The 27,800-nt window shown below is 45.0% G+C and overlaps 1 protein-coding gene across 1 annotated transcript in view; it reads left to right on the top strand.

Annotated features, from left to right (window-relative positions):
• Positions 1-8,694, top strand: part of LONRF2 (LON peptidase N-terminal domain and ring finger 2) — a 52,350-nt gene extending 43,656 nt beyond the window's left edge. The window contains exons 7-12 of the mRNA XM_075852637.1: positions 1,553-1,667; positions 3,094-3,215; positions 4,375-4,533; positions 6,861-7,023; positions 7,322-7,471; positions 8,050-8,694. Of these exons, the coding sequence (XP_075708752.1) occupies positions 1,553-1,667; positions 3,094-3,215; positions 4,375-4,533; positions 6,861-7,023; positions 7,322-7,471; positions 8,050-8,208 (868 nt within the window). The 3' untranslated portion in view covers positions 8,209-8,694. The remainder of the gene's footprint in view (positions 1-1,552; positions 1,668-3,093; positions 3,216-4,374; positions 4,534-6,860; positions 7,024-7,321; positions 7,472-8,049) is intronic.
• The last annotated feature ends 19,106 nt before the right edge of the window (positions 8,695-27,800 follow it).

Here is a 27,800-nt window from a genome sequence, read left to right as displayed (position 1 = left end):
AAATTATTTTTTATTTTAGAGGGAATGCTAAGGTAGTTTATAGACTACAGGCTATTAATTCGGGTAAATACTCTGATCTGTGTGACACAGCCCTAATGGAGAAGTAAACATTTGCTCACTGATAATAGATCATGGATTCTATCAAGCGTGTCTGCACAGTGAAAGCAATGCGAGGAGAAGGAGGTTTCTCTCTGTGATTTGACTTTACGGGGAGATGAGAGAAGGGGGATGCTACCTTTGGTTGACTGGGTGACCGAAAATGTAGCCCTCTGAGAGCTAATATGGCTGACAATGTTAGCTGTCAGACAGCTACTTCCTGTACCAGAAATTGAGTGCAGGTGGAGTCTAGGGAACAAATGGTTGACCTGTACATAAAGATTTAGGAGCACAGTAAGCTTTCATATTTGAATCGGGTTATTCTGTAATAAAAGAGAAGTACTGCAGAATGGAATAGAAATTTTTACTAGATTTCCCAGCTGCTCATATTAAAACTGTTCATGGTCTTGGTAATTGACTTAAGAAATGATCAACTAAATATATAGAACAGTGGCAAGATATATCTCATTGTCTGGGATCCAAACGGGTGATCTAGGATTTGTGAGGTTTTAAAAAAAACCCAGAGAACTTGTAGGAAACCGCAAAACAAGAACAAAACTGGCAAACCCCTTTATTATCACATCTTTAATACTAGTCATAATAAAAATAATAACTTAGAAAAAAAAAAAGAAATCCCAAAAATTATTATTCTCCTAAAGAAGCCTTGAACAGACAATACAAAAGGCAGCTAAAGTAATATATCATCAGGGTCATGTGAACCACAAGTCCAAATCTATTCTGGCTGCAATTTAGACCTAATTCACACGAACTTGTTATACCTCCGTGTGCTGGCCGTTAAAACAACGGCCGTCACACGAACCTATGTAATTCAATGGGGCCGTTCACCCTGAAGGGTCCGTGAGAATTGCGACATGTCCTATTTTTTTCACTCATCCCTCCATAGACTCTAGACTATGGGGGATGCGTGATAATGCTTCCCGCAGCGAAGAGCGCGGATGCACCTCGGACGTGAGAAACTGCCGTTTTTCACGTCCGAGATGCACAACGCTCGTATGAATCCGGCCTTACTGTATAAGTATTGCAAAAGAAAGTATGCATACATACAATAAAGACATTCTATGTGTAGAAAGTAACATTACATAAACCCTTTCTTGTAGACTTCTCCATTGCTTCTGAAGCAACATCGCCACCATCTGATAGAAAGTAGATTTTCATATATATAAGCAACGTTAAATAACACCACATATTTTCTATGTCATGTTGATACTACGAAGATTATCAGGGGGGAAATCAAAAAGAGATTAGTGTAAAGTAGGCCAATCCTTTTCTACGACGATCAAGACGTGACATTGATTTCCAGTTTTATTGATGTAAAAAGTTAATTGAGTATTCTATACGCTATCCTTAACCCAGGTTGCTTTTATTATGTTCTGTTAAAATGAGACATATGTAAATATACTGCATTTAAATTTTGTATATCCAATTTTTCATTCAGGTTATTTTATGAGCCTGTAGCGACCCCATGTGGGCACACATTCTGCCTCAAATGCCTTGAGCGTTGCCTGGACCACAACCCTCACTGCCCCCTCTGCAAGGAAAACTTGTCACAGGTGAGCACATCACCTATACAGGTATTGTTTAGCTGGAGGAACTAACCAATACCCCATTTTATGTTTTAGGACCACCAATATGTATGTTTTTGTTGTTTTTTTACGTTTTTATTTATTAGTCCACCTTGGGGACTTGAACTACCGATCGTTGGGTTACTTGCACAATATACGGCTATACTTATGAATTGCAGTGTATGGTACTTTTAACTGGCTCTTATTAAGCCCTGCCTTAGGGCTTAAAGGGGTTTTCCACTTTCTGAAAACTAATGACCAATCCACCGGATAGGTCATCAGTATATGTCCGACACACAGGCCCCGCACCGATCCGGCACTCAGGTTGCCTCCAGGTCTGGACGATGATGCCGAAAGCAGATGGCTCCAGTCAAAGAAGAGCGGCCGAGCTGCAGTATTGCAGCTCTGCTCCTATTCAAGTGAATAGGAGCAGAGCTGCAGTTCCGCCGAACGGCCACTATGCGGTGGTCGGAGCCATCTGCTTCCGGCTCTAACTACTGCATCCCGTTTCAACCATTCGGTGCACGAAGGCAGCCGGAGTTGCGGATCGGTGCGGGTCCAGATGTCGGACACGCACTGATCATATACTGATGACCTATCCGGTGGATAGGTCATTAGTTTTCAGAAAGTGGACAACCCCTTTAATCAGAGCCGGTTAAAAGTACATATCACTACAATTCATAAGTAGCAATATCTTTAGTACATAACACTGGAAACTGGCAATTGCATGATAAGCAAAATAACTAATCATACAGTATATCTAGTATTAAAAAATATCTAATATATCCAATCTGACTGTCTTCTGTGGTTGGTAGACTGGCTATACTGGGGAGTATATTTAAAGAAGAACTCCAGCAAGAAAACGTCAAGTTCCTTACTGGATCCCACTATGCTCCCCTTCTAAATGCATTCTTAAAAAAACAAAAAACATATGCCAGCCTAGATAACTTCGTCAGATCTTGAGAGCGAGCAAAACTGAAGCGGTTTGTGACAATAATCCATATCCGTACTTAATCTGAATTGTCGACAAATCCATATCTGCATAAAAATGAGGAGATTAGATGTTACCTGATTATATTTGGGCAATGTTTATCAAACCGCATCATTAAATGATTCTTTATAAGGTAGTCTTAATGACTGAAGTTCCCCTTTAAACGATTCACATATCCCTAAATCTAAGAGACTATAAACTGACATTATCCCATCCCCTCTGCAGCTGTGATATCGGAGACTGGTGCGCAGGAACTGTTAGGAATATATCATTATCAGTGAACTATTGATCAGACTTGGGAAACTTGTGGTTCTGAATGGGTTGTGGAGCTTTCTGGAATTCTACGTTTAATAGATAGTGTCCCTCAGTCTGCCTATATGGACGTTACAGCTAATGCTTTAATTTCTGCATGTTTTCATCTAGTACCTCGCAAGTAGAGCTTATAAGAAGACATTTCTAACGGAAGAACTAATAATATGTTACCTACCAGAAGAGCTATGTGAGCGAAAGAAACTGTACGATGAAGAGATGAGGGAGCTATCAAAGTAAGTGACACAGCCCAATGGCTTTTATTCAGACTTTTAATCGGATTTTAATAAAGGTGACCACGGGATTATGATTTATGTGTTGACAAGAGCATTGTTACTTTGTTTTTGCAGTATGTGACTCAAGTCATAGGGAATTTGTCTCTAGATGTGTGGTGTAAAAGGAGAAATTGTTTCGGAATTGGACGTTTACCTTCAATAATATTTTTTTACTTCAGTAATGCACCAAAAATATTTAGTTTCATAATCCTCTTCATATAGTTCATCAGGGCTCCGTTCTTTTTCTTCAAGAGGTTAATAGGTGGCTTTTATATGAGTCTTCTTGAAGTGAGTAGTTAACAAATATGGAACCCCCTTGTCTTTTAACCCCATTCAATAGTCTGTATCTAGATATATGCTCCAAAAACATTTGAGATCATTGGCTGTCATAAACATTCATATTTATAATCTAAATCGAATGTGTCTTATTTACTAGAGCTGCTCTAACATTTAGGGAAGATCAAGACGGGGAGAACAAATGTACAATGTACAGTCCGTAACTTTCAGCTGTATCGCTGGCAGCAACAGATGTTGCTAGGGACATAAAAGATCAGGGGTACTAGCCCCAAGACCTATGTTCCCCCCCCCCAAAAAAAAAATTGAAAGAAGGAATCATGCATGATGGACTTAAATGCTGCTGCTTAGCAAACCATAGCACACCTGATAGGATTAGATTCAGCGTGTCAGCAGTCAGTATTAAACATATTAGGCTTAGATACAGGGCTCCAACAGTAAGTATCCTTGTACTTTCACTATCCGCTCCTGCATTGGGTCCTCTTCATCTCCGGGCGCAGCACTGAATCCTGACGCCATTCAGCATGACAACATTTTGTGCGCCAAGCATACAACTTCATGATGCTGCTCCTAATGAGGACCCAACTCATTAGGCGCAAGGAGGGTATGTATACTGTTACTTCAGGTTCCAGTCGCAACTACGATTCCCTACGGTTAGGCCACTGGATAAAGTACTGTTAGGTAGGCATACACATGGATTATTACAATACTATTTCCATTGAAAATATAGGCAAAATCCTCTGTAGCAGTATTCCGGTACTGTTTTAAATGATGGACCGTCATAAAGCCATCACATTGACATGCATGTGTTTTTATCTCGAAACAGCTTGAATAAAGATGTTCCGATATTCGTGTGTACTATGGCCTTCCCAACAATTCCTTGCCCATTGCATGTGTTCGAGCCTCGGTATCGCCTAATGATCAGAAGAAGCATGGAGACGGGAACAAAGCAGTTTGGAATGTGCATATCTGATGAACTAAAAGGGTGTGTATGTTTATTTGGAAAAATTGCCTCTGTGAAGTATTATGGGGATAGATCACTAAAGTGTGTGTGTGTGTGTGTGTGTGTGTGTGTGTGTGTGTGTGTGTACACATGCTTGTGTGCTATGTAACCCGTAAGTGGTGATTGTGGCTATTGACTGTCACCACCCTTATGGTAAACAATTTAAAGAGAAACGTTTCTGGGGTTACTGAAATGTTGCACAAATTTTAAATTGTTGGATATTTGATGAGTCCTTTTTGTTCTAATAAAATAGTCAATGGATCACACTCTGGAGGATTGTATGGTCGAGAAATGAACACCGAAAAATAATTTCTAAAATTGTTTCCTAGAGGATCCTTATTAGTTTGTGTGTAGTCATTTTACTTTATTTAGATGCAGATGCAATCATATTTTCAATGCTGTATATTGGAAGCACTATTCCCATTGGTACATTTATATATGAGACCATGTTCCACAAAACCATAAATTATCAAAAAAATATATTAAATTGTGATTTAGATCTGCATCTACTTTTGAATCTTTTTACTAGAAGGAATTGATACTTGCAGGCTACCATAAACGTGCAGCTGCCAGACACATTGCTGTCTCCTCCAAGTGAAGCTATAAAACCCTTCAGACACAGGAGCAATTGTTACCAAATATATAGATTGGAGTAAACTAGTAGGTTATATGTGGTTAACAGACAGGGGCATAGCTAAAGGCTCATGGGCCCGGGTGCAAGAATTCAGCTTGGGCCCCGTACCCCTCCCCAACACCACCATCATCAGACCCCTGCGCGCGCCAATGCCCAGACGCCTTGCCCAACAGCCCCCATAGTATAATGCCCCCACACATTATAATTCTCCCATAGCTGCCCCCACACAGTATAATGCTCCCATAGCTGCCCCCGCACACTGTATAATGCCCTAAACGTATAATGCCCCCCATATCAGCCCCCACAGTATAGTGCCCCCCATATCAGCCCCCATACAGTATAATACCCCCATATGAGCTCCCTATACAGTAAAATGCCCCCATATAAGCTCCCCATACAGTAAAATGCCCCCCATATGAGCTCCCCATACAGTAAAATGCCTCCATATGAGCTCCCTATACAGTATAATGCCACATATCAGCTCCCCATACAGTAAAATGCCCCCCATATGAGCTCCCCATATAGTATAATGCCCCCATATGAGCTACCCATACAGTATAATTCCCCCATATCCGCTCCCCATACAGTATAATGCTCCCAATATGAGCTACCCATACAGTATAATTCCCCCATATCAGCCTCCATGCAGTATAATGCCCCCCATTTGAGCTCCCCATACAGTATGCCCCCCATATCAGCCCCCATAGAGTATAATGCCCCCGCCATATCAGCTCCCCATACAGTATAATGCCCCCATATCAGCCCCCCATGCCGTATAATGCCCCCATATGTGCATAATAGAAAAATAGCATAATTACTTACCTATCCTCGTTCCCACGACGGGTGGAGGATCCTTCGCCTCCTCCGGTGTGTGCTATGAGTGACTCAGCGCAGACAGGCGCGATGATGTCGCTACATCCCGCCAGCCTGCGTCGAGCCGCTCAGGGCATCGTGAATGCTGGATCAAGGAGACGTCAGCTCCTTGCTCCAGCATTGAATGGAACCGGGACCTCAGCGAGTGACTCACGACCCTCCTCACGACCCTCCGGAGGTCTTCACACGAATCCCCAGGGGGACGCGACCCACAGTGTGTAATGTATTGTGTAGTTTGCGGTCAAGAGAGGAGGGGGGGCTGTAATTTAATGCCCCCCCCTCTCCAGCGCAAACCGCACAATACAATACAATACAATACAATACAATACATTACATTACAAGCCAACACAATACAATACATTAGAAGCCAACACAACACAATACATTACAATACAGACTCTGCAGCTCACCTGGAGTCCTCCGCACCAGCTCTTCCACTGCACTGGCTGGAAGAAATGTCACGTGACAACACGGTCACATGGTACACTAAGTGTACCATGTGACCATAACCAGGAAGTGCCGGCTTCACGTCACAGAAGATTTATTTAACAAGCATGTGGTATGGCAACGGGGGCCCGTGGGCCCCCCGGGCTTAGGGGCCCGGTCGCAACTGCTGCGACCCCTATAGCTACGCCACTGTTAACAGATGTCCTGTACCATGGCTTTATGAAGTTAGGGATTAGATGACTTTTTATTTGGCTAAGATATGAAGACTGTGGACTTCCTTGAAGGGGTTTTCCCACGAGAGGCATTTGAGTGGAGAAAAGCACGAGGAGTGAGATTTATTTCTTTGTCATTTCAGATTTGCAGACTATGGTTGCATGTTACAATTAAGAGATGTCAAGTTTTTCCCAGATGGCCGTTCAGTTGTGGATACAATTGGCCTGAGCAGGTTTAAGGTCTTAAGCCATGGACAAAGAGATGGTTACAATACTGCAAATATTGAATATCTGGAAGATAAAAAGGTAATAAAAATAAAGCTGGACTGTAGTTATATTTACCATCAGACCAACATTTCACTGATAATGTATAAACACCTAATGGGCTTCTACTAGTATGTAAACCTCACATGTGTATATATAAACTCAAGATCCTTCCACTCCTGGAATGAGATAACATGGTCTGGAGATTCATCAAGGCTGCAGGTAAATGTTAAAAAAAATAAGAAAGAAAACAAAGGCATTAATATGAGTCACGCCATTTACCGGCTTATGCATTGTAGTTTTTGGTAAAATAAAGTATTTTCCATCACTTTCCCTTCAGGTTGAAGGACAGGAATATGAAGAGCTTCTCCTCTTACATAATTCTGTGTATGATCAAGCCTTTTGCTGGTTTTCCTCTCTTAAGGACAATCTGAGGGCACAAATTCTTAACCATTTTGGGTCGATGCCGAGCAAAGATCCAGATCCACAGGTTAGTACAGGATTACTGGGCACATTTTTGAACCAAAGAAAAGTAGCAAGTCAACAAATTCTAGTAATGGTTCCATTTCAATTTTCATACCGCTGTTTTGGGTGTATTAGCCTTGATCAGTGCAAGAAATGGAATCTATGGTGTAGGGCTTGAATTATGTCACAGGTAATGTGCATGGTTAGGGATGAATAACTTATAAAGAAGTCTGTAATCACGCTAAAAATGTAGTACAAAAAGATAATTTTATTAAATGCACAATACATAAAAATATAAAAAATGGATCATACAGTGCAAGAAAATTGGTGTCATACACCCGATGGAAGACTGAATGTAGGAAAGCCAAAGGTTCTGGTAAGCTAGCGATATCTAGTACAATACATATAGAAGAGCATAGTCTAGTGAATACAGCACATTCATGTTATATATGAACGTCCATTGTGTTCCTCAGGAGCCATGCTTCTTTTATTGACTGAATAGCAAGCATCTATTCTACAACGGCACAGTTTATGACAGGGCTTTATTATTATAACGCATTCTGTTGAGTTAATTTAGACTTAACTATTTTTATTTTTCCCCAGTCTAACTCAAGTGGTCCGGCCTGGTGTTGGTGGATGCTAGCAGTCCTGCCCCTAGAAAGCAAGGCTCAGCTTACAATCCTGGCCATGACATCTTTGAAAGATCGCCTACAGGCCGTCAGACGAGTCTTATTATTTGTTACTCGTAAAAGACACAGATGACAGAGGTTTTCTTCTGATGTTGTGACTTCATTATATTATTTATTATTATAATATTTTTATTTTAAGAAAAGATTATTTTTTTCTCTGCACTGAGGAACACTTTTTTTGATAGTCATTGTCTTGGAGTTTATTTGAACAATTTCTGTGAAAATACCATCCAGTGAATGAACAACATTGCTACCTGGTTTATCTTGCCTCCATGCACTCTGCTGGTGTATGATTATCATCAGAGGATCTTTTGATGGCTACCAATCACCTCGAGTGCCTCTATATGGACACAAAAGAAATCCTGCAACTTACATGTTGTCTATGTATTTCCACACTCTGCTGCATTTTCAAATGTGTTGTTAAATACACAGTAGGTACATACATAAAGAGTGGGAGAGATCAAACCGTGACCACTATGTAGCTATGTAACAGCCATGCACATAACTCAAGCGTTCCGTGTATGGGCTGTTCTGTTATACAGCCTGGAAGGCGCATGCGCGGTCTCTGCTGTTCTCTCGCTTGTCCACTTGTCAAGCGATAGAACAGCAGGGACCGCGCATGCACGTTCCTGGCTGTATAACCGAACAGCCCATACATGGCACGTCGCTAGTGACGTGCCGTCTACTAGGCAGAAACTTTTAACAGTTTGACCACTTCATAGATATACGGCTGGTAAACAGAGTGGGCAAAGAGAGTGATGTCACCAGTCATGTGTCCCATGGCCGCATCGGAAAACGGGGCCAATTTTGATACAGTAAGTGCATTACAAATGTAATCACATTCCGAGGTTAAAAGCACTGACACAAGTGTTAACTCTGAAAACCCCTTTAAGGCAAGCAACAGACAGATTTTATCCCAGTTAAACTGGAAAATGAATAGATTATAGTACATGAAATTACTTAAAAAAAAAAAAAAAAAGTTGCAGAGCACACATTCTTTAGTGTTTTTTTTTTTACTCTAATGCCTTTAAAAAATAAAAAAAAAAAGGCAATTTTGCAAATAGTCTTGATAAAAAATATCTGCTCTAATGTAAATTTGTGTCACCGTGATTACCGATTACATATAAACATAATGGGAAGAGTTTATTAAGGCTGGCATTTCATTTGCCAGTCTTAATAGGAAGAAAAGGTAGAGTAAGATGCGACCACTTTATTAGGAGACGAACACCTCTAAATAAATGTGTTGTAACTTTCAGCCAGGCCTTGCGCAATCCCTATCGGCCGTAAAATAGAAACATACCTCACCGCACCTCTTCTCCCCGCCAGGTCCCCTCCGCGTACTGCACGGCGCATAAAATATATATATGCGACGCAACACTTAAACGTCATCAGTGCTGTAAGACGTACAACGTTCTGACTCTTCCCGGTGTCAGTACATTGTGTGAGCTGCATGGGGACCCGGAGGGAAAAAGGTGAGCACAAGTTTTTCTGTTTTTTTTTTTTTTTGTTGTTTTTGTTTGGACTGTCAAAGAGGAGGTAAGGTACAAGGCCTAGCACAGGCCTCTACCTTGCTACGCCGCATAGAGTGAAATCTATGCCGAAGGTTTGATGAATTCCCCCCAGTGTGTAGTCTGATTCTGCAGTCATGTGTTCTCTTCCATCTTTCCTTCTTCTTTAGGGGAGCTAATTTGCATACTTTTTCCCGTAGAGTATGTAAGACTCCATTACAGCTTTATCTTCAATGAGAACCAGGACCCCCAAGCTCTTCCAGTAGAAGACGGGACAGAGGGAGTAAACACATGACTGCAGGATCAAACTTCTTACAAGGTTTGCTTGTAGTCTGTAACCATGAAGACTACAGCATTGGCAGCAAATATCACTGTTTGGCCCAGTAGTATAAATCTTTCCTTATGTCCCATAATAACTTTAATAAAAATGAGTTCATCAGCAGACCACTGTGACTCTATCTTCTCAACTATTACATTTTAAGATGTGTAGAGATCTTAAAGGCTATGTAAACCTTTGAAAATGTATTGCTTTTTTTTTTAAATAGAAAGTTGCACCAAACACACTGATACACATTTCAATTACTTTTTATTAAAAATTGTTCTTACTTTTTGTTGATACAGCTGCTTTGTATCATGTATACAGAGCAGCTGCATAGTGCGCTAAGACCTGAATCCGTCAGGTCAGTGGAAGCGGGTCCTGCGTGTCTCTGACACAACAGATCCACCAGTTATCGATCACATCTAAGTTGTGAGCGAAGATGTAATTGATAACCGCTCGATCTTGCGTGTCAGAGACACACAGGACCCACTGTTAATGAACCAGTCAGTGCTGCTGACCCGACTTTTTAATAGAAAGTTGCACCGAACACACTAATACACATTTTTGTAAAAGCAAAACGTTTTCAAAGGTTTACATAGCCTTTAACCCGTTAGTGACCGCCAACACGCCTTTTCACGGCGGCCACTAACGGGCTTTATTCTGATGCATACGCCTTTTCACAGCGCTGCATCAGGATAAATAAACAAAGCAGGGAGCCGTTAAATCTCCCTGCACTCAGCTGCCAGAGGTAGCTGAGGGCTGGGGGCATCCCTGCTCGAACGTGTAAGATCAATATAAGTATCAATCTCACCCGTTTAACCCCTCAGATGCGGCGCTCAATAGTGAGCGCTGCATCAGAGTTGTTTTGAAGAGAGGGAGGGAGCTCCCTCTCATCCCACTGACACCCGGCGATAAGATCACCGAGTGTCTGTGTCTCCGATGGCAGCCGGGGGCCTAATAAAGGCCCCCAGGTCTGCCTGTAGTGAATGCCTGCTAGGTCATGCCGGAGGCATGGCCTAGCAGATGCCTGTCCGTTGTAAACGGACAGGCAGTAATACAATGTCAAATAAAGACTGCAGAATTTTCAGCATATTTGCCAAGCTTGAGCCGTATTAAATCTGTATAATGTGGTTAAAGTCTGCTACACTTCGAACTAGCAGATTATCTGTGTTTTACCAACAAATCCATATTTCAGATACAGTATGATAACTAGGTACTATTTCTGTTATGAGTTTGGTCTCTTCTACTCTTACTTCAAGTGGATGATCACATTTGGGGGATGTTTATCAACTGACAATCTGGGTCAAGTATCACTACTGTAAGTCCGACATTTACCAGATGGATGAAACCTATTGACTTCTATGGTTTACAACACATTTGTGTCTTAATTCATGTTATAGTTTAAGATGTAGTGTCATTTTCTTCTTGTAATAGGTTTTGAATAGCTTTTTCATTGAAGATGATGGTGTGTTTTAGGACTAAATCTTCAAATACTTTCTGAAAACCAGCATTTTACTACACTCTGTGCCTGCGCTGAAGCTGAATGAGCCTCCATCCCTGTCTTTACTGTAGGAATATGTATTCACCTGTGTTTTGTACCAAGCCATCCATCCAGAGAAGCGCAAATATAATGCAGGACTGTATACATTGTCATTGGTTTTACTTCCTTCAATGTTCGAGAATATTGTTACTCTTGCTGCGAGACACTGACAAGGTAATCCACATCTAGTTGAGGTTTACCACCGCTATGGCTCTGGTCCGGTAGACCTAATCTACTTGTCTTCCCTGCTGTGTGCTTGGGATGAAACAAATAAAGTCTTTTTTATGTTTATATGTATCCTGGATTTACATCCCATTCGACTAGAAGATCATTTTACATTAACAAGGGAACAACTCTGTAATGGTACAGTTGATGTAGATTGGTTATTATTTGAACCCCTGCAAGAGGGGTAAGCCCTAATGCACACGACCGTTTGTGCTGCCAGAGTCCCGTTTGTGATCCGTGGAAAGATAGAGTATGTCCTATCTTTCCACGGATCGTACGGTTGGGTCCGTTTTCATGTACCCAATTCACCCACTAAAGTAAATGGGTCCGTGAAAACTATCGGGTACCACTCGGTCTTGTGCAACTAGGCTAGGTGTTAATATTACTGTAATACACAAGGTATGTTTTTCTATGTATGCTCCTAAACAGTTTTGACGTTATCATTGTAAAGGTCGTTATGAAAACTAACCCTAAAACAATGGCCGTCATTCTACAAATGAGTACTACTACATACTCGTGATGAAAATGATTTATCCTGCAAACTTGTTCATTTGTAAGAAATCCTAAATAGCAACTGAACAATTTAAGTGAAGCTCCCGTTTTAAAAATCTTTCTTACTTCCCTTGCCATCTCACCTACCCCTACCTATTGTAAGAACAAGGCAGTCGCTGTCTTAACTGCGCACAGTGCTGCTTTCCCTTTGTGTATGGAGATAAAACTGAAGCTTCAATTTAAGTCATGCTAAATACTAAAGGGTTTATATGAAATATGCTTTCTTCCAGAAACAGTGACACTCTTGTCCATGGGCTGTGTCTGCTGTTACAACTCATTGATAGCCCATAAACAATCCCCTGTAAATTTATGCTTTTTGGAATCACACACTATAACCGGCCCGTTGCTTGATTATTGCTTGAATAGTGTAAAACTGGCCATAATACAACTATTCCTCCCGACTCCACCATAAACATGCATGCAGAGGTGTAACTTGAAGCTCCTGGTTCCCAATATAACAGGGCCCCCATCTACCATATATCATTTATAATACCGGTGTCTTCTTTTAAGCACCCTCAGGCTCCAGGGCCGGGTGCGACTTCTACCTCCGCACCCCCTATAGCTATGTCCCTGCATGCAAGCAACTCGGACAAGCATGCGTATTTATTTCAATGGGGAGAGTGGGTAATCCACTGCCAGTTCCTGCAGAAACCAAGAATTGGGTATGTTGAAACCCAACATCTGCTGTCGGGAGGCCCCGTACAAATTAGATTGTAACCGGTGGGTTGGGCCGACTTTTATCTAATTTCTATGGAATTGTCAATGCAACCCTCTTCTCCCACTCTTCACACTGATAGCAACACCGCAGAAGAAATGCTAGCAGAGGCTTCCAGTATCCGTAGTTTCAGTTGCTGCACAACTCGTATCTTCACAGCATAGACAATTGCCTTCAGATGACCCCAAAGATAAAAGTCTAAGGGGGTCAGATTGGGAGGCATTTCTTCTGCAGTGTTGCTATCAGTGTGTGAAGAGTGGGAGAAGAGGGTTGCATTGACAATCCAACACAATGGGCAGCACTTTGAACACATTTTATAAGTGGTCAGAAACGTGTAAATAACTCATGAAAGAATAAAGTAACGTTAAAACCAAGCACACCATTGTTTTTCTTGTGAAATTATCGATAAGTTTGATGTGTCACATGACCCTCTTCCCATTGAAAAAACTAAAGTTGGATACAAAATGGCCGACTTCAAAATGGCCACCATGGTCAACACCCAACTTGAAAAGTTTCCCCCTCCCATATACTAATGTGCCACAAACAGGAAGTTAATACCACCAACCATTCCCATTTTATTTAGGTGTATCCATATAAATGGCCCACCCTGTACATTTGTTCATTATTAAACCGGCCACTGCTGGTATGTTAGTGCCCTCTGAAATCTGAAATGATTAGTACACGGAGGAAATCAAGTTGAGATGCACTAGATATTGGAGAAAAGCCGTGATCCTGATCCCCTCTGCTACTTGATTTTCCTCAATGCAGACAGAAGTGTATAGCATTGTTCATAAAGAGACTAAGCCAGACCACACAGTGTAGGACAGCCTAATGTTTAGTTAGTGTGTGCCTGGGTAAAAATGATGTTAATTTTCAGCGCTGCATTTTTTTTCTGTAATAAAATTCCAACAACCTCATAATGTCTTGTAGGAGATAACGTCTTGTAATACATGTTCTGTCAATTTATGCAAACTCCATAAGGATGCTGAAACTAATATAATGAATGTGATGTCTTAATTTTGATCTCCATATTAACTGAAGAGTTGTTATACTTCGGCTCCTCATAGCGGATCCCATCTTTGAGGGGTTTAGGAGTTACAACATTATTATGCAATGTGACTTTTCTATGAAACATCTGAAATATAGTTCATTTACTTGTTTGTGAGGGCTTGGGACAGTATTTAATATTCATGTTAAATGTTTATTTGCATTTAACAACCTCTACAACTTATTCCATTGAGCTGTAGGCTACTGCTCCATTGCGACCTGCTGTTCAACCTGTGAGTCAAGATAAAATTGTGTCATTATCACAACTACAATGTTTACCTATGGGGAAAAAGTGGGAATTTACCTTGCGACCATTGAAACATTGAAGTTGCAGCGCAAGTCAAATAAGTGTGACAATTTTATCATGGAGCCCTAGCCTTATAATATAGGTTCATAGTGGGCTTATACCATTGATAACAACGTGATCTGAAACTGGCATATTGTATGCTTAGGCTAGGGGTCCTCTTACGTTGGGCCGTGTAAACAAGCGCCGATCAACGAGACCACTTCTTGATCAATGCTCGTTTGCTCCTTTTGTGTATGTGGACGAGCGCTCGTTACTACGATCGCTCGTCCCCATACAGTTCTATCATGTCGACGGCACGACTCCATTATATGCACGGAGAGGTGCTGCCGACAACGGTAATACTTTAGGCAGCATAAATGATCCGATCAGCCGATGAACGTGCGTTTTCTCGTTCATCTGCTGATCGTTGTCCTATTTATACAAGGTATTGATCGGGATAGAGCCTTCTGTGAACACTCGTTTGCCCGATTATTGGCCAGTGTAAAAGGGCCTTAAAGAGGCTCTGTCACCACATTATAAGTGGTCTATCTTGTACATGATGTGATCGGCGCTGTAATGTAGATTATAGCAGTGTTTTTTTTATTTAGAAAAACTATCATTTTTGACGGAGTTATGACCTATATGAGCTTTATGCTAATGAGTTTCTCAATGGACTGGGCGTGTTTTACTTTTTGACCAAGTGGGCGTTGTACAGAGGAGTGTATGACACTGACCAATCCGTGACCAATCAGCGTCATGCACTTCTCTCCATTCATTTACACTGCAGATAGCGATATAGCTATATCGTTATGTGCAGTCACATAAACACACTATAACACTACTCATGTGTTATGACCATGAATATACATTACCTCCAGCCAGGACGTCATGTGTATTAATTCTCCTGACCACTTCTGTAGCGTCTCTGTGAGTTACAGCACAGCAGGCATAGTCTCGCGAGATTACGCTGTAAACTGTCATTCACAGCGAGATCTCGCTGTGCTGTGCTGTAAATCACAGAGACGCTACAGAAGTGGTCAGGAGAATGAATACACATCACGTCCTGGCTGGAGGTAATGAATATTCATTGTCATGACACATGAGTAGCGTTCTAGTGTATTTATGTGACTGCACATAACGATATATCTATATCGCTATCTGCATTGTAAATGAATGGAGAGAAGTGTATGATGCTGATTGGTCACGGATTGGTCAGCGTCATACACTCCTCTGTGCAACGCCCACTTGGTCATATAGTAAAAGACGCCCAGTTGTCCATTGAGAAACTCCTTAGCATAAAGCTAATATAGGTCATAACTCCGTCAAAAATGATCGTTTTTCTAAATAAAACACTGCTGTAATCTACATTACAGCGCCGATCACATCATGTACAAGATAGGGCACTTCTAATGTGGTGACAGAGCCTCTTTAAGGCTGCACCACAGACTTTCCCATTTACAGCCCCAGCAATCTTGTAGGCTTGCAATGTTGCCAGAGTATTAGGACAACCCGCCAGAATACAACGGTTGAATAAAGAAGCGGCAAGCTGCACCTTCACCTGAGAGTTGGGGTCATGTCTCAGCAAAGTCTACCTTGCGGCCTGCTAGATAGGCTAACACAGGAAATGCCTAATGAGAACTAGTCAGATGGCAGTATCATTCAGACGCGGTCATCCGTGTGACCTTTTTATTAAATTTTTCCCCAGCAAGAAAATGTTGTTTATGCACTCAAAATGTTCCTTGTAATAGTATCACATGGTATGTTTGTTTAAAATAATGTATGTGGTCAGATAAATGTTTCAACTGGTAATGATTATACATCATTAAATTAAATTGTGTTCATTATAGAAAAACTTGTTTTTCTTATTACATTTTATTTTTTAAAACCGAATTTTTTGTAAAAAAAAAACAAATTGCTACTTATATTACCCTTGCATGGGTGTTTGAGAAACTGTCGCCTTTCTGTGAGTTTCAACCAGTGTGGATATTCTTTGATCTTTTCTCAATAACGCCATTCTCTCAACTCTGGAGAATGTTGTGCATAAAAACCAAGAAGATCAGCACTTATTGTGAAATTCGTATCACTGTCTGCCACCAAAAATGTATTCCACGGTCCCTGATCCCCATCCACCGGGTCGTGGATCATTTGATAACGGGCCGGAGTAACCGATATTCGCCCCGGTGGCCGCAGGGAATTCTGGGTGAAAAACCGCACCGTCCTACACTTCTCTTCACCACGCCCAGTTGGTAAAAAGTAAAAACACGCCCAGTTGTCTATTAATAAACTAATTAGCATAAATCTAAAATTGTTCATAACTTGCTCAAAATTGATTTGTTTTTCAAAATAAAAAAACCACTGTTCTCTACATTACATCACCAATCACATTATGTAGGACATAGAGGCTCTGTCACCAGATTATAAGTGCGCTAACTCCTTGTACACTAGCTTTGTGATTTAGATAGGTCAGCAGATGAGTAGTCTGTAGCCATAATGGTCAGCAACAATGCTCTAGTAGACTGTTTTCACGTAACCCTTTCATGCCGACAATCTGTAGATACACGTCCTTTTCACACATACCCCGTGCTGCCAGGATGTGTATATACAGATCTTTGTTCCAGCCGGCATAGCGCTGTGAAAAGCGCTCAGACGCCGGCTGTGTCAGTGTCCGCGGCTCCCCAGTAACCTGTTCTCTGACAGCCGAACCGATTGGTTCGGCTACACAGAATATGATCACCATCATTAATGCTTCCGAACCGCCCACAGTAACTGTGGCAGCATCTGCGGAGGGCACTGTGGCAGCATCTACGGAGGGCACTGTGGCAGCATCTGCGAAGGGCACTGTGGCAGCATCTGCGGAGGGCACTGGCAGCATCTACGGAGGGCATTGTGGCAGCATCTACGGAGGGCACTGTGGCAGCATCTACGGAGGGCACTGTGGCAGTATGTACAGAGGACACTGGCATTATCTAGGGGTGTGTTGCATTATCTACAGAGGGCACTGTTAGGGATCTGCCAGGTACTTCATCTAGCTACACTCCTGGGATTAATCAATCCACACCTGAGGCCAGACCTGTTCGACTGACACCTTCTCCCACCAACCAGGGTGGCAGGCTCAGGAGTGGGAGAGCCTATCGCGGCCTGGTCTCTCGGAGTTAGCTCCGCCCCCTGCCCTTTATTACCTGCCCTGTGCTCTCCCTCAGTGCTTGTAATTCTTTTGGATTCCTGGCCCCACTGCTGCTTGCTCCAGCCTGCTTCTGCCGTGCTTCTGCCTTGCTGCAGTTCTGCTTGACCTGCTTTGCTTGCCCTGGCTTGCTTCTGTCTCTGTGTCCGCTCGGGTGTACTCACTTCGTCCTGGTCCTGACTGTTCGTTCGCCGCCCCGTTTCCTCGTGGCGTTCCGTGGCTACTGCCCCTTCCCTTGCGTGTTCCCTGTTTGTCTTCCTGTGCACTTAGCCAGCGTAGGGACCGCCGCCCAGTTGTACCTCGTCGCCTAGGGCGGGTCGTTGCAAGTAGGCAGGGACAGGGCGGTGGGTAGATTAGGGCTCACTTTCCCTTCACCTCCTTCCTGCCATTACATAATTACAAGCCCTTACCTAGTCTACCATTTCTCCTACGCTGACGCTATCATGGACCCCCTTGAGACCCTGACCCAGCAGATGCAGGGCCTCTCCCTACAGGTCCAGGCCCTGGCCCAAAGGGTCAATCAGGGTGACGCTGCTTTAGTAGTACCCCTCACCTCACCTCTAGAACCCGACCTCAAGTTACCTGACCGGTTTTCAGGGGACCGTAAGACGTTTCTCTCCTTCCGGGAGAGTTGCAGACTGTATTTCCGCCTAAAGCCCCACTCCTCAGGTTCCGAGAACCTGCGGGTGCGTATCATCATATCCCGACTCCAGGAAGGGCCCCAAGAGTGGGCCTTCTCCTTGGCTCCTGACGCCCCTGAACTTTCCTCTGTTGATCGTTTTTTCTCTGCCCTCGGACTCATTTACGACGAGACTGACAGGACTGCTTTAGCCGAGAGTCAGCTGGTGACCTTACGTCAGGGTAGAAGACCGGTTGAGGAATACTGTTCTGATTTTAGGAAGTGGTGCGTAGCTTCTCAGTGGAACGATCCGGCCCTAAGGTGCCAGTTTAGGTTAGGATTATCTGACGCCCTGAAGGATCTGCTGGTTAGCTACCCCTCGCCTGACTCCCTTGACCAGGTTATGGCCCTAGCAGTACGACTTGACCGACGTCTCAGGGAACGTCAGCTAGAACGCTTCAGTGTGCTCCCCTCTGACTTTTCTGCGATTCCCCCCGAGGTCCCGTCTCCTCGCCCCTCCACGGAGGACTCGGAGGTACCTATGCAACTCGGGGCCTCCATGTCCCCTCGACAACGTAGGGAGTTTCGCAGAATGAATGGTCTCTGCTTCTACTGTGGGGACGACAAGCATCTACTGAACACCTGTCCCAGGCGCAAGAATAAGAAGCCGGAAAACTTCCGCGCCTAAGTGATCATCGGGGAGGTCACTTGGGCGCACAGGTATTTCCCGTTAATGTGAAACGCAATAAAATTTTGCTTCCCTTTCAGGTCTCGTTTGCTGGCCGGTCTGCCACGGGCAGTGCTTTCGTGGATTCTGGCTCATCTGCTAATATCATGTCTGTGGAATTTGCTATGTCTCTAAAGATGCCTTGTATTGATTTACCTTATCCTATCCCTGTAGTAGGAATCGACTCAACACCCCTTGCTAATGGTTATTTTACTCAGCATACTCCTGTTTTTGAACTCCTGGTTGGCTCCATGCATTTGGAGCAGTGCTCTGTACTGGTGATGCAGGGATTATCGTCTGATCTGGTTTTAGGCCTTCCCTGGTTGCAGTTGCATAATCCCACATTTGATTGGAATACTGGGGATCTCACCAAATGGGGTAATGAATGTCTGATGTCATGTCTTTCTGTTAACTCTATTTCTCCCCGGGAGGAGGTAAACACACTTCCTGAGTTTGTTCAGGACTTCGCCGATGTGTTTTCTAAGGAGGCCTCCGAGGTGTTGCCCCCCCATAGAGATTACGATTGCGCTATCGATTTGGTGCCTGGTGCCAAGCTTCCTAAGGGTAGGATATTTAATCTTTCATGTCCTGAACGTGAAGCGATGAGGGTGTATATCCAAGAATGCCTGGCCAAGGGTTTCATTCGCCCCTCGACTTCTCCTGTAGGTGCTGGCTTCTTCTTCGTGGGGAAGAAGGATGGTGGTCTTAGGCCGTGCATTGATTATCGTAACCTGAATAAGGTCACCGTAAGGAACCAGTACCCACTTCCTTTGATTCCGGATCTTTTTAATCAGGTTCAGGGAGCCCAATGGTTTTCTAAGTTCGATCTACGGGGGGCATATAACCTTATCCGCATCAAAGAGGGGGATGAGTGGAAAACTGCGTTCAACACACCCGAGGGTCATTTCGAATACCTGGTCATGCCCTTTGGGTTGTGTAATGCCCCTGCTGTCTTCCAGAATTTTATTAATGAAATCCTGAGAGAGTACCTGGGTAATTTTCTTGTTGTGTACCTTGATGACATACTGGTGTTTTCCAAGGACTGGTCCTCCCACGTGGAGCATGTCAGGAAGGTGCTCCAGGTCCTTCGGGAGAATAATCTGTTTGCTAAGACTGAAAAATGTGTCTTTGGGGTACAGGAGATACCATTTTTAGGGCAAATCCTCACTCCTCATGAATTCCGCATGGACCCTGCCAAGGTTCAAGCTGTGGCGGAATGGGTCCAACCTGCCTCCCTTAAGGCGTTACAGTGTTTTTTAGGGTTCGCCAACTATTACAGGAGATTTATTGCCAACTTCTCGGTCGTCGCTAAGCCTCTTACGGACCTTACCCGCAAGGGTGCCGATGTCCTCCATTGGCACCCTGAGGCCGTCCAGGCCTTTGAGACTCTCAAGAAGTGCTTTATCTCGGCCCCCGTGCTGATTCAGCCCAACCAAGAGGAGCCATTTATTGTGGAGGTTGACGCTTCCGAGGTGGGAGTGGGGGCCGTCCTGTCCCAGGGTACCAGCTCCCTCACCCATCTCCGCCCCTGTGCTTACTTCTCTAGGAAGTTTTCGCCCACGGAGAGTAACTATGATATTGGCAACCGCGAACTTCTAGCCATTAAATGGGCTTTTGAGGAGTGGCGGCACTTCCTGGAGGGGGCCAGACACCAGGTAACGGTCCTTACGGATCACAAGAATCTGGTTTTCCTAGAATCGGCCCGGAGGCTTAATCCTAGACAAGCTCGGTGGGCACTATTCTTTACCAGATTTAATTTCTTGGTTACCTATAGGGCTGGGTCCAAGAATATTAAGGCTGACGCTCTGTCACGTAGTTTCATGGCCAATCCTCCTTCCGAGAAGGATCCCGCTTGTATTTTACCCCCTGGTATAATCGTCTCTGCCACGGATTCTGATTTAGCTTCTGATATCGCGGCTGATCAGGGTGCAGCTCCCGGGAACGTCCCTGGGGACAAACTGTTTGTTCCCCTGCAATACCGGCTGAGGGTACTCAGGGAAAACCATGACTCCGCTCTATCCGGTCATCCTGGCATCTTGGGCACCAAACTCCTCATTACCAGAAACTATTGGTGGCCTGGGTTGCCTAAAGATGTTAGGGCTTAGGTCGCCGCTTGTGAGGTTTGCGCTAGGTCCAAAACCCCTAGGTCCCGACCTGCGGGCCTACTACGTTCCTTGCCCATTCCCCAGAGACCTTGGACCCATATCTCCATGGATTTTATCACGGATTTGCCTCCATCTCAGGGCAAGTCGGTGGTGTGGGTGGTAGTCGACCGCTTCAGCAAGATGTGCCACTTTGTGCCCCTTAAGAAGCTACCTAACGCCAAGACGTTAGCTTCTTTGTTTGTGAAACACATCCTGCGTCTCCATGGGGCCCCAGTCAATATCGTTTCTGACAGAGGGGTACAATTTGTTTCCTTATTTTGGAGAGCTTTTTGTAAAAAGTTGGAGATTGATCTGTCCTTCTCCTCCGCCTTCCATCCCGAAACCAATGGCCAAACGGAAAGGACCAACCAATCCCTGGAACAATATTTAAGGTGTTTCATCTCTGACTGTCAATTCGATTGGGTCTCATTCCTTCCCCTTGCTGAATTTTCCCTGAATAACCGGGTCAGTAACTCGTCAGGGGTCTCCCCGTTTTTCTGTAATTTCGGGTTTAACCCTAGGTTCTCCTCCGTCTCCCCTGGTTGTTCCAATAATCCTGAGGTAGAGGAGGTTCATCGGGAACTGTGCACTGTCTGGGCCCAGGTTCAGAAGAACCTAGAGGCGTCCCAGAGCGCACAAAAGATTCAGGCGGATAGTAGACGTTCTGCTAACCCCCGGTTTGTCGTCGGGGATTTGGTCTGGTTGTCGTCCAGGAACTTGCGCCTTAAGGTCCCGTCCAGGAAGTTTGCTCCCCGATTTATTGGACCTTATAAGATCATTGAAGTCCTCAACCCTGTATCCTTCCGTCTGGAGCTCCCCCCATCCTTTCGCATACATGACGTCTTCCATGCCTCCCTCCTTAAACGCTGCTCCCCGTCCTGGTCCCCCTCGAGGATACCTCCTGTTCCCGTTCTCACCCCTGAGGGGGTGGAATTCGAGGTGGCCAAGATTATGGACAGTAGGATGGTCCAGGGCTCCCTCCAGTACCTGGTCCATTGGAGAGGATACGGGCCGGAGGAGAGGACTTGGGTACCTGCCCGTGATGTTCACGCTGGGGTATTGATCAGGAGGTTCCACCTCCTCTTCCCCACTAAACCGGGTCCCCTTAGTAAGGGTCCGGTGGCCCCTCATAAAAGGGGGAGTACTGTTAGGGATCTGCCAGGTACTTCATCTAGCTACACTCCTGGGATTAATCAATCCACACCTGAGGCCAGACCTGTTCGACTGACACCTTCTCCCACCAACCAGGGTGGCAGGCTCAGGAGTGGGAGAGCCTATCGCGGCCTGGTCTCTCGGAGTTAGCTCCGCCCCCTGCCCTTTATTACCTGCCCTGTGCTCTCCCTCAGTGCTTGTAATTCTTTTGGATTCCTGGCCCCACTGCTGCTTGCTCCAGCCTGCTTCTGCCGTGCTTCTGCCTTGCTGCAGTTCTGCTTGACCTGCTTTGCTTGCCCTGGCTTGCTTCTGTCTCTGTGTCCGCTCGGGTGTACTCACTTCGTCCTGGTCCTGACTGTTCGTTCGCCGCCCCGTTTCCTCGTGGCGTTCCGTGGCTACTGCCCCTTCCCTTGCGTGTTCCCTGTTTGTCTTCCTGTGCACTTAGCCAGCGTAGGGACCGCCGCCCAGTTGTACCTCGTCGCCTAGGGCGGGTCGTTGCAAGTAGGCAGGGACAGGGCGGTGGGTAGATTAGGGCTCACTTTCCCTTCACCTCCTTCCTGCCATTACAGGCACTATGGCATTATCTACAGAGGGCACTGTGGCAGCATCTACAGAGGGCACTGTGGCATATTCTACAAGTGGGTGTGTGGCAGTATCTGCAGAGGACACTGTGGCATTATCTAGGGGTGTGTTGCATTATCTACAGAGGGCACTGTGGCCTTATCTACAGAGGGCACTGTGGCCTTATCTAGGGGTCTGTTGCATTATCTACAGAGGGCACTGTGGCAGCGTCTATAGAGGGCATAGTGGCAGCATCTACAGAGGGCACAGCGGCAACATCTACAGAGGGCAAAGCGGCAGCATCTACAGAGGGCACAGCGGCAGCATCCACAGCTCTGGGGTTGCCCCTGACATCTCTGTCCATATATGGACAGTGATGTCAGGAGCAGAGCTGGAATCCCAGGCAGAGTGCTAGAAGCGGCTCTGCTCCAGGACTCCAGCTCTGGGCAAGCCCCTGACATCACTGTGGTAGCATCTGCGAAGGGCACTGTGGTAGCATCTGTGGAGGGCACTGTGGCAGCATCTGCGAAGGGCACTGTGGCAGCATCTACAGAGGGCACAGCGGCAGCATCCACAGAGGGCAATGCGGCAGCATCTACAGAGGGCACAGCGGCAACATCCACAGAGGGCACAGCGGCAGCATCCACAGAGGGCACTGCGGCAGCATCCACAGAGTGCACTGTGGCACTATCTAAAAAGGGGCTGCCCAATCTTGACATGTGTGCCAACTGAGCCTCCGGACTCCATTTAGCGACACTTAAACTGGAAAGCTGGATTGTTGGAATAAGCACATGGATAAATATCTCAAATTTTAAACCTAGCGGTATTATTATAGCAATGTAGTATTATTATTATAGTAATATAGTGTTATAGTAGTTCAAATAACTAATTGATTAACAATAATTTTGTATTGTATCAAATTTGAAAGTAATGCAGCCCATTAACTTCCCATTTTTTCTATATGCTCCCCACTTACCCGGCCGAGTTTGAGACCCCTGCTCTATATCATTAATAAATAAGTTGAATAATAGTGGTCCCAGCACTGAACCCTGGGGTACACCACTTATAACCGGAGACCATTCAGAGTAGGAATCATTTACCACAACTCTCTGGATACGGTCCTTGAGCCAATTCTCAATCCAATTACAAGCTATACTATCTAAACCTATAGTCCTTAATTTACCCATTAGACGTCTATGAGGGACAGTGTCAAATGCCTTTGCAAAGTCCAAAAACACTATATCCACAGTGGCCCCTCTGTCTAGGCTTCTGCTCACCTCTTCATAAAAACATATCAGGTTAGTTTGACAACTTCTGTCCTTAGTAAAACTGTGCTGGCTGTTACTTGTAATACTATTTTTTGTCACATAATCTGTATATAGTCCCTCAATAGCCCCTCAAACATTTTCCCCACGATGGATGTTAAGCTTACTGGTCTATAATTACCCGGGAAAGACCTAGAGCCATTTTTGAAAATAGGCATCACAGTTGCCCTGCGCCAGTCCCTTGGCACTATACCAGTCACTAGAGAATCTCTGAATATTATGAAGAGGAGGACTGAAATAACTGAACTAAGCTCTTTAAGAACTCTAGGGTGTAACCCATCTGGTCCCGGGGCCTTGTGTACATTTATTTAATTTAATTTAGCCTGGACCATATCTACATTCATCCAATTCAGTATATCAACTGATATATTAACAGCACTGGCACCGGCTATATCAGCTCCTCTTTCTTCTGTTGTATATACAGAGCTAAAGAACCCATTAAGTAACTCTGCCTTCTCTTGATCCCCTGTGACCAACTCCCCATTACCACTATCTAAGTGTAAAGGATCTGACAGACACAGCTTCTGTGTCAACGCCCGTGGTTAATCAGTCTGCATCTGCTCCTAGGTCTGTTGGAGTGACTTGATCTGCTACCACTCAGGCTGGTAGGCTGAGGAGTGGGAGAACCTATCACAGCCTGGCCAGACGGTTCTAGCACCCACCCTCGATCTATGTATACCTTCATTTGCTTCTTGTCTTTGCCTGGTGATTCTCTCTTGTTTCCTGGCTCTGCTGTTCCAGCTATTACTATTGACCTCAGCTTCATTTTGACCCTGGCTTTACTGACTACGCTCCTGCTCTGCGTTTGGTACCTCGTACACTCCTGGTTTGACTCGGCTCGTTCACTACTCTTGTTGCTCACGGTGTTGCCGTGGGCAACTGCCCCATTTCCCTTAGCTTCTGTGTACCCTTGTCTGTTTGTCTCTCGTGCACGTATTGAGCGTAGGGACCCTCGCCCAGTTGTACGCCGTCGCCTAGGATGGGTCGTGCAAGTAGGCAGGGTAGCTTAGGGCTCACCTGCCTGTCTTCTCACCCCGTCATTACATAATCACAGGCCATGAGAGAATATATCCAGGAAAGCCTGGCCAAAGGTTACATTCACCCCTCTACTTCTCCGGTAGGTGCTAGCTTCTTCTTCGTAGGGAAGAAGGATGGTGGTCTTAGACCGTGCATCGATTACCGAAACTTGAATAAGGTCACTGTAAGGAACCAGTATCCCCTTCCTTTGATTCCTGATCTCTTCAATCAGGTTTAGGGGGCCCAATGGTTCTCTAAGTTTGATCTTCGGGGTGCTTATAACCTTATGCGAGTCAGAGAAGGGGATGAGTGGAAGACTGCGTTTAACACGCCCTAAGGTCATTTCGAATACCTCGTCATGCCCTTTGGGTTGTGTAATGCTCCCGCGGTCTTCCAGAATTTCATAAATGAGATTTTAAGAGACTACCTAGGGGTATTTCTTGAAGTGTACCTTGATGACATACTTGTGTTTTCCAAGGACTGGTCCTCCCACATTGAGCATGTCAGGAAGGTGCTCCAGGCCCTTCGGGAAAACAAACTCTTTGCTAAATCCGAAAAATGTGTGTTTGGGGTGCAGGAGATAAAATTTTTTGGTCAAATCCTCACTCCTAATGAATTCCGCATGGACCCTGCCAAGGTTCAGGCTGTGGCTGAATGGGTCCAACCTGCCTCCCTGAAGGCGTTACAGTGCTTTCTGGGGTTTGCTAATTATTACAGGAGATTCATTGCTAACTTCTCGGTCATCGCTAAGCCTCTTAAGGATCTTACTCGCAAAGGTGCTGATCTCCTCTACTGGCCTCCAGAGGAGGTCCAGGCTTTTGAGATCCTTAAGAAGTGCTTTATCTCTGCCCCAGTGCTGATTCAGCCTAACCAAATGGAGCCATTCATCGTGGAGGTTGACGCCTCTGAGGTGGGAGTGGGTGCTGTCTTGTCCCAGGGTACCAGGTCCCTCACCCATCTCCGTCCCTGTGCCTACTTCTCCAGGAAGTTCTCGCCCACTGAGAGTAACTATGACGTGGGCAACCGCGAACTCTTAGCCATTAAATGGGCATTTGAAGAGTGACGCCACTTCTTGGAGGGCGCTAGGCACCAGGTAACGGTCCTTACCGACCACAAGAATCTGGTCTTACTAGAATCTGCCTGGAAGCTAAACCTGAGACAAGCTCGATGGTCGTTGTTTTTAACTTCGTTCAACTTTGTGGTCACCTATAGGGCTGGGTCTAAAAATATTAAAGCTGATGCACTGTCGCGTAGCTTCATGGCCAGCCCTCTGGAGGAAGATCCTGCTTGTGTTTTGCCCCCAGGTATAATCATATCCTCTGTTGATTCTGACTTAGTCTCTGAAATTGCGGCTGATCAAGGTTCAGCTCCCTGGAACCTTCCTAAGAACAAGCTGTTTGTTACCCTGCAATTTCGGCTAAGGGTACTCAGGGAAAATCATGACTCTGCACTATCTGGCCATACTAGGCATCCTGGGTACCAAGCACCTCATTGCTAGAAACTATTGGTGGCTTGGGTTGCCTAAAGACGTTAAGGCCTACGTCGCCGCTTGTGAAATTTGTGCTAGGTCCAAGACTCCTAGGTCCCGACCAGCGGGCTTACTATGTTCTTTGCCCATTCCCCAGAGACCTTGGACCCATATCTCCATGGATTTTATCACCGATCTGCCCCCATCTCAAGGCAAGTCGGTGGTGGTGGTTGTAGTAGACCACTTTAGTAAGATGTGCCACTTTGTGCCCCTCAAGAAACTACCTAATGCTAAAACATTAGCTACCTTGTTTGTCAAACACATCCTGCGTCTCCATGGGGTTCCTGTCAATATTGTTTCTGACAGAGAGGTACAATTTGTTTCATTGTTTTGGAGAGCTTTCTGTAAAAAGTTGGATATTGATCTGTCCTTCTCCTCGGCCTTCCATCCTGAAACTAATGGCCAAACTGAGAGGACTAAGCAGTCTCTAGAACAATATTTAAGGTGTTTTATCTCTGACTGTCAATATGATTGGGTCTCCTTCATTCCCCTCGCCGAATTTTCCCTAATAACCGGGTCAGTAACTCGTCAGGGGTCTCCCCCTTTTTCTGTAATTTTGGGTTTAATCCACGGTTCTCCTCCGTTTCACCTGGTGGTTCCAATAATCCCGAGGTAGATGTCATTCATCGGGAACTGTTCACAGTCTGGGCCCAGGTTCAGAAGAACCTAGAGGCGTCCCAGAGCATACAAAAGACTCAGGCAGATAGAAGACGTTCTGCTAACCCCTTGTTTGTGGTCGGGGATCTGGTGTGGCTGTCTTCAAAAAATTTGCGCCTTTAGGTTCCGTCCAAAAAATTTGCTTCCCGGTTTATATGGCCGTACAAGGTCATTGAGGTCCTTAACCCTGTCTCCTTCCGGCTGGAGTTACCCCTGTCTTTTCAAATACACGATGTGTTTCATGCCTCCCTCCTGAAATGCTGCTCCCCGTGCTTGGTTACCTCGAGGGAACCTCCTGTCCCTGTTCTTACCCCTGAAGGGGTAGAATTCGAGGTGGCCAAGATTGTGGACAGCAGGATGGTCCAAGGTTCCCTCCAGTACCTGGTCCATTGGAGAGGATACGGGCCTGAGGAGAGGACTTGGGTACCTGCCCGGGATGTTCACACTGGGGTATTGCTCAGGAGGTTCCATCTTCGGTTCCCCAATAAGCCAGGTCCACCTAGGAAGTGTCCAGTGGCCCCTCATAAAAGGGGGGGGGGTACTGTAAAGGATCTGCCAGACA

This window comes from Rhinoderma darwinii, chromosome 2 (genome assembly GCF_050947455.1).
Source record: "Rhinoderma darwinii isolate aRhiDar2 chromosome 2, aRhiDar2.hap1, whole genome shotgun sequence".
Taxonomy (NCBI): domain Eukaryota; kingdom Metazoa; phylum Chordata; class Amphibia; order Anura; family Rhinodermatidae; genus Rhinoderma; species Rhinoderma darwinii.
This window is presented reverse-complemented; position numbering and strand designations above follow the sequence as displayed.